The following is a 12,587-nucleotide window of genomic DNA, read 5'->3' as shown; positions in this document are numbered from 1 at the left end:
TCTCAAGACCAGAAGAGGCTGCCAATATCATTTCATTATTTTTATTTTTCATCTTTTTCTGTAAAAGCAAAGCTTTGGAGGGCATCTCTGAGATGGCAGGTTCTCATAAAATATGATCTCAGATGGTCCAGAGATCCGTCTTGCAGCAATCCTGTGGCTACTCGCATTCCCACCTTACAAATAACACGGCCGATAGAGAGGCTGGGGCAGGCAGCTCCCGAGATGGCCCAAGGGTGCTCCTGCCGTCACGTGGTGTCCTCCCCTCACGTGGGTGGGCCTGCTGACTGGATCCTAACATACCATGCACAAGCAATGACACGTCCCTCTCAAGAGCAGGGAACGAAGGACGGCCTTCTACTCGGGCACTCTCTGGCTCTGACCAGCAGCTGGCAGCCTAAAGAGAGGCCCACATGCGCAGAGCCAAGCCTGCCTGCGTGCGAGGGGATGCCCACCTCCATCAAGCCTCCAAAGGGGACCAGGGCCCCCTCGGCAACATGACAGCAAGACCCTGAGTCAGATGCACAGCTCAGCTGCACTGGGACTCCCGACCCACACAAGCTGTGGGTATACGTGCTGCTGGTGAAGGGGCTGCACTCCGGGGTAACGTGCTGGACAGCACACGCACATGCACCCCGAGGCTTACATGGCTTGCTCAGACCGAGCCGAATGCGATGTCCCAGCCCGTGGGACAGAAGCAGTCAGTACTGACTTTTTAAAAGAGGAGCCCCTGAACAGATTCCACACACTAAAACTCAACCATGATGATCAGCAAGGTAAACAAAACTTCCACTGGCTGAAGGCATGACAGACACCGTAAAGGAAAGCGGTTATGGATGAGGTGAGCGCCGGATGGCATGCAGACACAGTGAACCTCAGCAGTCAAGCAGATGGACGTCCCTTCTCGCACAGAGCGAGCATTCTCTCTTGGTGAGGAGAACAAAGCTACTTTCACAGCAAACTCGCAGACCCACTACAGCATGAGCAGCTATGGTCCTGGACCTAGTCCGTCCTCCACAGCCACTGCGTGGCCCCCTTACCAACACCTCCCCGCCCCTGGCAACCACTTTCTCCCAACCCACAGGCTGCCTTTGCATTTAGGTTGCGGCTTCCGCTGCTGTGCAGAAACTTCTTAGTTTGATGTCGTCCCACTTGGTTCAAACATTTTTGCTTTTGTTACCTGCACTTTTGGTGTCAAATTAAAAAAATCATCACCAAGACTCTATCAAGGAGGATTTTCTGTTTTTTTTCTAGAAGTTCTACAGTTTCAAGTCTTAACATTCAAAAATCTTTAATCCATTTTGAGTTGACTTCTATGTATGGCGTTAAGGGTCCGGTCTTCCCAGCATCTTTATCAAAGAGACTGTCCTTTCCTCATTGTGCATTCTTGGTACACAATGGCCATTTATGTATGGGGTTATTTCTGGGGTCTCTATTCTGTTCCATTGATCTATATATCTGTTTTTATGTCAATACCATACTGTTTTGATTACTATAGCTTCCTTCATAATAGAATTTGAAATCAGGGAGTGTGATGCCTCCAACTTTGTTTTTTTTTCAAGACAGGTTTGGCTATTGGGGATCTTTCGTGAAACTAGAAAAAGGAGAATACAAATTTTAAGAAAAATAGTTATACAAATTTTATAATTTTTTAAAATTTCTGTGAAAAATGCCATTGGAATCTTTACAGGGATTGCACTGAATCTGTAGATTACCTTCAGGAGTGTGGCCTTTGAACACTATTAATTTTCCAATCCATGAACATGGGATATCCTTCCATTCATGTCTTTGATTTCTTTCATCCACGTCTTACAGTTCTCAGTGTTCAAATCTTTAACCTCTTTAGTTAAATGTATTACTAAGTATTTTATTCTTTTTGATGCTATCATAAATGGGATTGTTTCCTCTTCAGATAAATTGTTGGTGTAAAAAAACACAACTGATTTCTATTATGTTGATTTGTGTCCTGCAACTTCACTGAATTTATTAGTTCTAATGCATTTTTGTTGTTGTTGTTGTTGTTGTGAGTCTTTAAGATTGTTTTACACATGCAATCCTGTCCTCTGCAAACAGATGATCTTATTTCTTCCTTTCTGACCTGGATGTCTCCTTTTCCTGCGCGCTCTTGCTACCATTCCCAGTGCTGCGCTGAGCAGACCTCACAGGACTGCATGTCTGTGTTTGGTCGTGGCTCCTGGCTCAGAAAGCAAGGTTTGGTTTTCTTCCACCGATCACATGTCAGCTGTGGCCTTGTCCTAAGTGGCTAAACTTTAGGGTGTTGAGGAAACTTTCCTATTTACCTATTTTGTTGACTTTTTATGATGGATAGAGTGTTGAGTTTTGTCAAATGCTTTTCTCCATCTATTGAGATGATTGTGTGGGTTTGATCTTTCAGTCTGTTTATGTGGTGTATTAATTAGCATTTGTTGAACCGACCTTGCATTCCAGGGGGAAATCCCACTTGGTGATAGTGTATACGTTTTTGGATGTGTTCTTAAATTTGATTTCCTAGTATTTTATTGTGAATTTTTAAATTATGTTCACCAGAGAAATAAGCCTCTAGTTTTCTTGTGGTGTTTTTGCTTTTCTGCTATCAGGGTGATGCTGGCTTCATAAATGGTATGGAAGTGTTCCCTCTACGTCTGTTTTCCGGAAGAGTTTAGGAGTACTAAATCTTCCTTGAATGTGCAGTAGCATTAAGCCATGAAGCCACCTGGTTCTGGGCTTTTCTTTGTTGGGAGGTTTTTGATTATTGCTCAATTTCCTTATTAGTTATTGGTCTGTTCAGGCTTTATTTCTGAGAGAGAGGGAGAAAGGGGGGGGGGGGTGCACACACATGAGCAGTGGGAAGGAGCAGAGGGAGAGGGAGAATCCCAAGCAGACTCCATGCCCAGAATGGAGCCCAACATGGGGCTTGATCTCATGACCCTGAGATCATGACCTGAGCCGAAATCAAGAGTTGGACACTTAACCAACTGAGCCACCCAAGTGTGCCCTTTATTTCTTCTTGATATGGTCTTGGCAGGATGTATGCTTCTAGGAATTTACCCATTTCTTCAAGGTTGTCCAGTGTGGTCACTTATAAGCATTCGTAACACTCCCTTATGATCCTTTTCATTTCTGAGGCATCCACTGCGATGTCTCCTCTTTCATTTGTGATTTTGAGTCTTCTCTTTTTTTCTTAGTCTAACTAAGGGTTTGTGGATTTTGTATATTTTTTTCAAAAACCCAACTCAGTTTTGGGGTTTTTTTTTTTTTCCCATTATTTTTCTAATTCTCTATTTGATTTATGTCTGCTCTGATGTTTACAACTTCCTTCCTACCTCCTGCTAACTTTGGGTTTGGCTGGCTCTTCTTTTTCTAGTTCCCTGAGGTGTAAAATTAGGTTGTTTGAGATCGTTCTGTTTTTTTAACATAGGCATTTACATGTAATGGTTTTATCGTGAGGTTAGGAAGGAGGAGGACAGCCTTGCCCAGCCAGGAGTCTTGGCTCAGGGGCCGGGTCCAAGCTGTGCTGGTTCTGGCTGCCCTTGGGCACCACCTGGTGGAGGAAGTCCCTCCGGGCCAATAGCACATCATGGGCCTCTGCTGGCTGGTGCAGGCAGGACAGCAGCACGGACCCCAGGATCACCCAGATGACTGGAGCCTCTCTCACCAGTGGTCTAGGCAGCCTGGGCCAGCGAGCACTGGGGCCACAAAAAGTCCACCTCAAGCCCAACTTCATCTGTGCTCTCTCCCCCACTCAGCCTCTCACAGAAGAGACAGCAGCATTCCCCTTCTCTGTGAAGTCAAAACCACGCCCCTATCCCATGTGTGCACGAACAGAAATAACACGAAGGCATGCTCACCATCTCCTTCCGCGCATCGCTGAGTTCCGACACCACCTCACTCATCTTCACACGGTACTGCTGCTGCTGTTCAGCAAGGTGCTTCTGCAGAGATTTATTTTCCAGAGTAAGGTAGCTAATTTCTTCACTCACACTTGTTGAACTATCCTGAGTTGCTGTAAATTCTTGCACAGAGGACAAAATATGTCTTGCCTGAGCTAGGAGTCAAAACCAAATATTATTACGGCATTTATGTTAAAAGGATGAAGTACAAACAAAATTTGTTCATATATTTTGAGTACACAAACTACATGCCTCAAAAAACACTGACCAGCACGGAGACTGGCAAAGGGACAGGCACAGCACTGAAATCACCTCACTCAGGTTTCTGTACATCCATCCAATCAAGGATAGAAGGTGGACAGACAGGAAAATAGTTTTATTCTAGAGCAAAGGTGTCTCTGAAGAGAAGGCCATGACGGGACAGTTTGGCTGGATGACCTAGTGGCCGGCCGCGCTCTCTTCCACGGCACTGCCAGCTCCTGCTCTTGGCCTGGACCCCAAACACAGTCTGGTAGCTCCGCAACTGGGAGCAGGAGGCTAAGATTTACGGGATCAGGATCCAGGGGCTACAGCTGCAGGGCCACAACACTGAGCAAACAGCTCAGCTCTGGGCAGCCCACGGTCTGTAGGAAGGAAGGACCAGCGAGCTCCTGCTCCCACTGGGACACTGAAGGCTGAACCCTGGAAGGGTACACGGTGTGCTCCTGCACCCAGGCTCGGGCAGAAACAAAGCCACGTCCTCCCTGGGGAGGGACCACCCTCCTGGGCCTCATTCCCAGTGAAAACTCAGCAAATCCAGGGCCCTGGACATGATCACATGTTCAGAGGGTGTGAAGGAGATCGTGGCAGCTCTGTCATCTTTCCAGACCTTCCCATAAAACAGAGCAACAGGAATCAAACATCTGTCAACAGCATCTCCACCAAAACCAGGTGACCAGGCATCTCCATAACGCCAGAGTGCCAGCAGGTGGGAAAACCAACAGCCACAGGCCTGCATGACGCCCCTCATGTCTCACACCCCACGAAGCCACCAGCTGCTTTGCGGAAGGCCACCAGGATGCTCCATGCAGTGCAGTGGGGACGGTGACAGCCAATGGGGCGGAGCCAGCAAAGTGCGGGACCCAGACAGAACTCAGCAGCAGAACAGCACGTGCAAATGGAATGCTGCCTGGAGGGTGGCCCCAGTGCGGGTCTAAGTGGCCATCCTTCCTGACTCACCGCAGAACACCTCATTGCCGTGCAGCGACTTGCAGCCGCTCCAGTACCGGTCCACCAGGTCGAGGAGCGCCTCCAGAAGCGCCATCTGCAGCGCAGCCTTCCTCACAGGCGACACAGCCGCGCACAGCGTGGGAGCTACCTGCAATGGAGACAGGCGGTGACACGGAGACTGGGAGTCACTGCCTGATGCGGAGCCTCTGACACAGGCCTACGTGGCACCCTCTGCACATCATGCTGATGCCCTTGTCCATCCAGATTCCACAAGGCTCAGGGGTGGCACAAGCATGGGTGACATCCCTGTACCCGGGGGAACAGCTGAAGGATGCACGAGAAGGCGTCACACCAAGTGGGACAGTCATGAAACCCGCATCACAGTTTCAGCTCTAAGGCTGTGGCACCTCCCACAGTGGCCCGTCCTGGGCCCTCCTGAGCCAGTCCACAAGGACTCCTGGAGGCTGGAGACCCGTCAGAGCCAGTCTTGGCCTGAATGGTCACTGGTACCCAGAAAGCCCTGAACATAATGAAGTCACACGCTGGACCAGGTGGTGGATGGGCCAGGATGATGTGGGCCGAAGGGCTGCCAGGCAGACCAGCAGGGCCCTACCCGGGGCCCTACCGAGGGCCCGCCACACCAGAGCTACGTCAGCATGCACATCAGCGTCGTGCTCTTTCCCTCCTTTCAGAAATTCCCAGTCTTAAAAAACTATCAAAGAAAGGGGGATGGCCTCTGCTCTCCTGCCCACTTTCCAAGCGTCGGGATTTGGCGAGGGAGGGCGCAGAAGCCCACACCTGTCTCCGGGCTGATCAGCAGAGCTGGGACATGGGCTAGTCCCAGGTCCCCAGGAAGCAGCTCCAAGCAGGAGGCGGGGGAGAGCCCCACCTAGTGCTCTGCAGTTAGCTAACCTCCAGAGGACTTTTCTACTAAGGAACTTCTGAAGAGCCAGAGACCCTGGAACGAGGCAAGGCAGGTGAAGCCACTTCAGCGGGGACAGCTCCTCACCTCCTGTCACCACCGCCCACCCCAGGCTCCGCAGGAGCAGGCCCAGCAAGCGAGCACCACTCTGCCCAAGGTCACAGTGTGCGTGGGGCAGCATGAAAACACTAAGGCCTGGCTGCTCGCCCCAACAAGCTAAGGCTGAGGGCATCCGAGTGAGCACCTGGTACCAACACCTCCATCAGAAGCTGTATCTGGACACTTGTCCTCAGGCACAGGTGACAGAGCCAGGGTCCTCAGTGCGCTCACTCCAGCTTCTGCCTCCCCCCTGAGGAGCAAAGGGCAGTGCCCACTGCAAGAGGATGATCACCATGAGGCCACAGCCCCAAGCTGAGGCAGCCTCCCCTCCTGCCAAGTCCCAGCCCCACAGCGAGGGTACGAGTTCTCCAGGCGAGGCTCTGCACCCAGCGATGTCCATCCTTGGTGAGGGAAGCCAGGCCTCCAGGGCACAGGAAAGGCCCGGGCACGTTCCTATCTCAAACATATCCTCATTTTTCTTCTTTCCCTCAATCCAGACAGTGAGAGATTGACCATACAAACAGACAATGACCAGACCCTCTATAAAAGCAGCCTTCTGACCCACGACCCACAGCAACCAGCCAGGAGGTCAAACCATGACCCCTGTAACAATTGGTCCCGTAGCCAGAACTTGATCAGTTAAGTGACAGCTGCCCTAATTTTTCTCCCTGTTTGCAACTCAGGACCGACCACAGGAAGCAAAATCACTCCCCTAACCAACCACATGGGAGGCCAGCGCCTCATGTCTGCCAAACCAGCGATGGGGCGGGGCCCCTTGCCACAGCCTGCTCTGCCTGTGCCCGCCCGAGCTCTGCCCCAATTCCCACCACTGTGCCTCCACCTCCAACAAAGCCAGAGACAAAGGCAACAGAGTCATCACCCATGTGGCTCTGGGTCACTCAGAGGATGGGAGGACTCTCAGTCCCTACCCAAGACGAGGCCTTTGGAAAACCACAGGATGCATGTGCAGGACACCCTCACAACAGGACCCCTGATGGCTCCCCGGCCAAGGTGATGGGTTCCAGCTCTGAGACAAGCACAGCACGGCTGCGCCTGTGCCTACACTCTTGCCTCAAAGCGCGGAGCGTGGCAGGAAGGGGCGTGGAGCCCGGGAGCACACTTCCGACAGACAAAAGGGTGCGAGTGCTGCGGAGAAACCCGTGTAGAAGCTTCTCCAGCTGGGGGCCGGCGAGCACAGGGGTGGGAGAGGGAGCTCAGCAGCACTCAGCAGCCCCCTGCCTCACCATCCAGTCCTGCTCGGCTCTCCCACTCACCTCTCCAGTGCCACTCCTGCTGTGGGGCCCCTCCTCCTCAGGCTCCGATACCTCGGAGCGAGACAAGGTCCTTTCGCTCCGGCCCTCGGAGCCACTCTGCCTGCTCAGAGTCTCCTCGGGGCTCAAGGATACGTTGGGCCTCTCCAGGCGTCTCAGACACTCCTGGTCTGCAGGTGCCTGGAATCTCCCGCCAGGCATTCTTCGCTTCCTGTATTTTTCAGGAGCAGGCAATGGATTTAACACCTTTTGTGCTGACAAACTTGACTTCTGAGAAAGGGCCGAGTCCTCAATGTCTGTGGAATCTGTAAGGGAGGGCGGAACACAGCCCTCAGCAGACCAAGTTCTTCGGCCTCAGTGACCAGTACTGGCATTTAAAAAGGTGTGCACGCACGCGTGTGTGTGCCCAAGTGTGTGCGTGCATACGTGCGCACACACACGGAAAATCCACCCAAAAGTGGTAAAACTGAGCTAATACCCTTAACAAATGAATCAACCAATTCCCGTATCCTTGACAAAATCACGTACAACAAAGAGAAGTGAGTAAAAACCTAGAATTTGGGAATTACAAAGAATTATAGGAGATTGTAAGGGACTGTAAGCATGAGACTGCTTACCTAGGTGTGGGGTAAAGTGCACGTGCTGTCCACACTGTGGGGGTAGCTCCCCACAGTACTGGTTCTGAAGCCTCTTGTCTGGACCGCACCCTCGAGAGCTGCCTTTCCTCTTCTCATGGCCCTTCCTTATGGAATCCCCACACTGGTGCTGCACTGACTGAGGACTCAACAGATGTCTGGATTCTGTTTTATTAAAAAACATTTTAAAAAGTTTTATTTCATCAGAAATTCCATCTTAACCTTCTGATAGTGTATGACAGCTATCAAGGACATGACTAAGTAAGAAAAAGGTGACTGTGCAGGTTGACTCACACCAGCCACGGCTGCAGACGGTGCCGCGCACAGGCCCAGCCCCGCCGGCTTCACGCTGACTGCGCAGGAGGAGGACAGCACGGGGCTGGCACAGACACGACAAGCGACAAAACACCATCCGGAATCCAGAGAGAGACTCAAGTCAACTGCAGTAACAGACAGATGTGCCATGGCTACCGAATGAGAAGACAGTCTCTTCACAAGCGTGGGGCAAAGATTTCTTGTAAACAAAAAGAACTGTGGCACATCTATCTGTTAAAACACCAGAAAGCACAAACCATATAAAGAGTAGAACTGACAACCTGGGACTTCATCAAGAGCCTTTGCTCCTCGAAGCACGGTTAGCACACAAAAGGCAAGCCAGAGAATGGGAGAGTCTGCAGCACTTACATCTGAGAAAGGGCTTGTATGAAGAAAACCGCAGAGAAAGAACTCTTGTGACCCAGTACCAAGGAGAGAAAAATAGGAGGGGAACAGACCTGAACAGAAATGTCTCATCACTGGTCCTCAGGGAAGTGTGCACGAGAACGAGGAGCAACTCCTACCGCGCTCCCAGAGGAGCCAGACCTGAAAAGACTGACCACGCTGAGCTGGCAAGGACACCCACAGGGCAGATGTCCTCGTGCCAGCAGGTGAATCCTGGGATTTCAGCCCAAATGTATGCCTCAACCTGTTGTTGTCTTCAGGAAAATTTCTCAGAAACTCAAAACAGAAGAAGAAACGGAGCTGTAGCACATACACAAGTCCTGGTGGAACACAGAGGCCCCGAGCAAAGCCCGTGAAGAAATCCACGCGCTGCAAAGACTTCCCAACGTCCGCATCCGGTCTGAAGTTCAAACCTGGCAGGCTGAGCGCTCAGCGTCTCCTAAGCTAAGTGAATATCCCCCAGTGGCGGGGACGGAAACCAGTGTCACCAGCCAAGGGACACTTTATCTGTCTACTCTGACCTTTTGGGTCTCCCCTGTAAGTAAAACTGCAGTTGATCTGAGGAAGGACACAGTTTGAACAACCATGCAGAACTATATACTCAATTATGCTAACACTATCTGTCACAATTCTATAATCCAAACTACTAGTATTTACAATTTCACAGAGACGTCACGAGGATTCTGTAGGTAAAGGTGAGTTTTCTGGAAAGCGCTGTGTGTCAGGAGGCCAGAGATTACCAGCACCCCAGCACAGGCTGGGCCCACTGGGCCTTTGTGGCCAGGTAGCAGCCTACCTTGGGAACTGTGGAGGTCGGCCTCTCGCTCCCTCTGGCTGGAACTTGCGCTCCCAGGAGGGTTGCTCAAGTCCCACTCGCACTCAGCAATGAGGTTCAGGACCGCCTCGTCATCTGCATCCATGACCAAGCACTTCTTGGCCGAGGGGTCAGTGCACAGGGCCCTAGAGTGGCATGGTCTGCAAGGAAAAGCAAACTCAGTGCTGTCGCTTAAGCCAGCATCCCGTGCCAGCGCACGCAGACCCCGTGAAGGAAGACGAGGGCCCTGCCGGCACGGCCACACGGTCTCCAGGGAGGAGAAGGTGGTGCACGGCAGAAAATGGCTCCCAGTGCCTTTACTAAAGAAGTCGATGCAGGACATCCCCAGGACAAGTGCTGATGAAAAGAAGGTCATGTGATGTCACCATGCCATCCGAACAGGGTCCAAAACCCCAGTAGGGTCCATTCAAGAAAGAAAGTTCCAGAAAGCTCCTGTTCTGACATCCCCTAGCGAGTTCTCTTCCTAGCATATCCACAACGTGACGGGTGTCAAGAAAGTTAAAGGACATGATGTTCCAAGTTTCTGTCTTTACATTAAGTGAAAATCTCTCCATATTGACTGAATATGAGGTGTTTTACGATACAACATCCCTACCAATGGCGACCCTCCATAGGAAGGTGAACACACACAAAGGGGAGTTCATTTCCAACACAGGCAGCTTACAAAATCTCTTTCTTTTTTTTTAAAGATTTTATTTATTTATTTGACAGCGAGAGAGGGAACACAAGCAGGGGGAGTGGGAGAGGGAGAAGCAGGCTTCCTGCTGAGCAGGGAGCCCGATGTGGGGCTCGATCCCAGGACCCTGGGATCATGACCTGAGCCGAAGGCAGATGCTTGATGACTGAGCCACCCAGGCGCCCCTGGAATCTCTTCAAGATAATACTTAATCACATACTACGAGTGCTGGTTTTACGATATCTGATCATACTCTAAGAAATGGATACTATTCATCATTTTCTACTTCTGAGAGTTTTCCAACTCACTGCAGAGGGAAGGGGACTTGGGTTCTCTTTCTAGGTCTGCCCACAGAAACTTGACACCTGACACGTTTCTGTCTCATGGGTCTCCAAGTCACCTCTGGATCATGAGGCTGCACCAGGTTATGAGTGGGCTCTCTGAGTTCTAAACTCTGTGACAGTTCAGTCTTGAGACTGTTAAGGACAAGTAAACTAAATAAACATAAATAAATAAATAGAAACACATCCCATCTTCATGGACTGGAAGACTTAACACTGTTAAAATGTCAGTACTCCCTAAAGCAACCTACAGAATCAGTGCAATACCTATCAAAATCTCAAGGACATCTTTTGCAGAAATAGAAAAACACATCCTAAAATGCATCTCAAGGGACTCCAAATGGCCAAACAATCTTGAAAAAGAAGAGCAAGTATTAGAACTCAGATATGGCAGAAATGCTGGCATTATCAGACTACGATTTAAAACAACTGTAAGTAATAATGCCAACAGATCTAATGAAAAAGCAACAACATATAAGAACACATGGGAGGGGCACCTGGGTGGCTCAGTCGTTAAGCGTCTGCCTTCGGCTCAGGTCATGATCCCAGGGTCCTGGGATCAAGCCCGCATCAGGCTCCCTGCTCTGCGGGAAGCCTGCTTCTCCCTTTCCCACTCCCCCTGCTTGTGTTCCCGCTCTCACTGTCTCTCTCTCTCTCTGTCAAATAAATAAAATCTTTAAAAAAAAAAAAAAGAACACATGGGAAATTTAAGCAGAGAGATGGAAATTCTAAGAAAGACTTAAAAAGAAATGCCAGGGATCAAATGCACTGTAAGAGAAATGAAGCAAGTCTCTGATGGGCTCATCAGTAGCCTGGACACAGCCGAAGGAAGAATCTCTGAGCCCGAGGACAGCTCAATATGATCCTCCAAAACTGAAAAACAGAGAAAAAGACTGAAAAAACCCACAGCAGAATACCCAAGAATTGAGGGACAACCACACGGTATAACACATGCGTAATGAGAACATCAGAAAGAGAAAAAGAAACATAAAAAATATTTAAAGTCTGAAAATTTCCTCATCGTCAGACACCAAATCACAGATCCAGGAGGCTCAGAGAACACCGGCAGAATAAACACCCCAAATTTACATCAAGGAATTTCATAATCAAACCGGAGAAAACCAAAGAAAAAGAAAAGAAATGCTGAAATAAGCCAAAGGGAAAAAATACTTTATGTGTAGAGGAACAAATACAAGAATTACATCTCACTCCCCCTCAGAAACCATGCAAGCAACACAAGAGGAAAGTATTTAAATTGCTGAGAGAAAAAACTACCACCCTAGAATTTGGTATCCTGCAAGATTATCCTTCAAAAGTGGAGAGGGCACCTGGGTGGCTCAGTCAGTTAAGTGTCTGCCTTCAGCTCAGGTCATGATCCTGGGGTCCTGGGATCGAACCCCGAGTCAGGCTCCCTGATCGGGGGCGGGTAGTCTGCTTCTCCCTCTCCCTCTGCTGCTCCCCCTGCTTGTGCTTGCTCTCTCATTCTCTCTGTCAAATACATAAGTAAAATCTTAAAAAAAAAAAAAAGAAAAAGTGGAAAAATAAAGACTTTCTCAGATAAACAGAAATTAGAATGTGTTGCCAGTAGACCTGCCTTGTAAGAAATGTTAAAAGAAGTTCTTTAGAAAGAACAATGATATAGGTCAGAAACTCAGATCTATATAGAAAGGAAGAGCATTGGAGAAGGAATAAAATAAAAATTTTTATTTTATCTTATTCTTAATTGACCTAACAGATGACAGCAACAATGTATTTGATTATGGGTACCCACATATTACCTGCATGATTATAACTTATGCGTCAGTGAAATGAACGAAGCACCTGTAATTCAGGGACAGGAGGGTGGAGTTAGGAATGTTTTGTAGTAGGAGGTATTGCCACTACTCGGGAGACAGTGCAATGGTATTTGAAAGTGGACTTGGGGGCCCCTGGGGGGCCCAGTCGGTTGAGCGACTGCCTTCGGCTCAGGTCGTGATCCTGGAGTCCCGGGAT

The 12,587-nt window shown here is 49.5% G+C and overlaps 1 protein-coding gene across 4 annotated transcripts in view; it reads right to left on the bottom strand.

Annotated features, from left to right (window-relative positions):
* Positions 1-12,587, bottom strand: part of CEP72 (centrosomal protein 72) — a 31,859-nt gene that overhangs the window by 5,795 nt on the left and 13,477 nt on the right. For all 4 annotated transcript variants that reach the window (XM_081825830.1, XM_081825831.1, XM_081825833.1 and 1 more), the window contains exons 5-9: positions 9,540-9,718; positions 8,006-8,188; positions 7,392-7,693; positions 5,106-5,244; positions 3,846-4,042 (exon numbers count right to left, since the gene is read on the bottom strand). In XM_081825830.1, the coding sequence (XP_081681956.1) occupies positions 3,846-4,042; positions 5,106-5,244; positions 7,392-7,693; positions 8,006-8,188; positions 9,540-9,718 (1,000 nt within the window). The remainder of the gene's footprint in view (positions 1-3,845; positions 4,043-5,105; positions 5,245-7,391; positions 7,694-8,005; positions 8,189-9,539; positions 9,719-12,587) is intronic.

The sequence above is a fragment of the Leptonychotes weddellii genome, chromosome 7, assembly GCF_054177405.1.
Source record: "Leptonychotes weddellii isolate Sample4059 chromosome 7, ASM5417740v2, whole genome shotgun sequence".
Lineage (NCBI taxonomy): Eukaryota > Metazoa > Chordata > Mammalia > Carnivora > Phocidae > Leptonychotes > Leptonychotes weddellii.
Note: the sequence above shows the minus strand (reverse complement) of the source record. Positions and strands in the feature narration are given on the sequence as shown.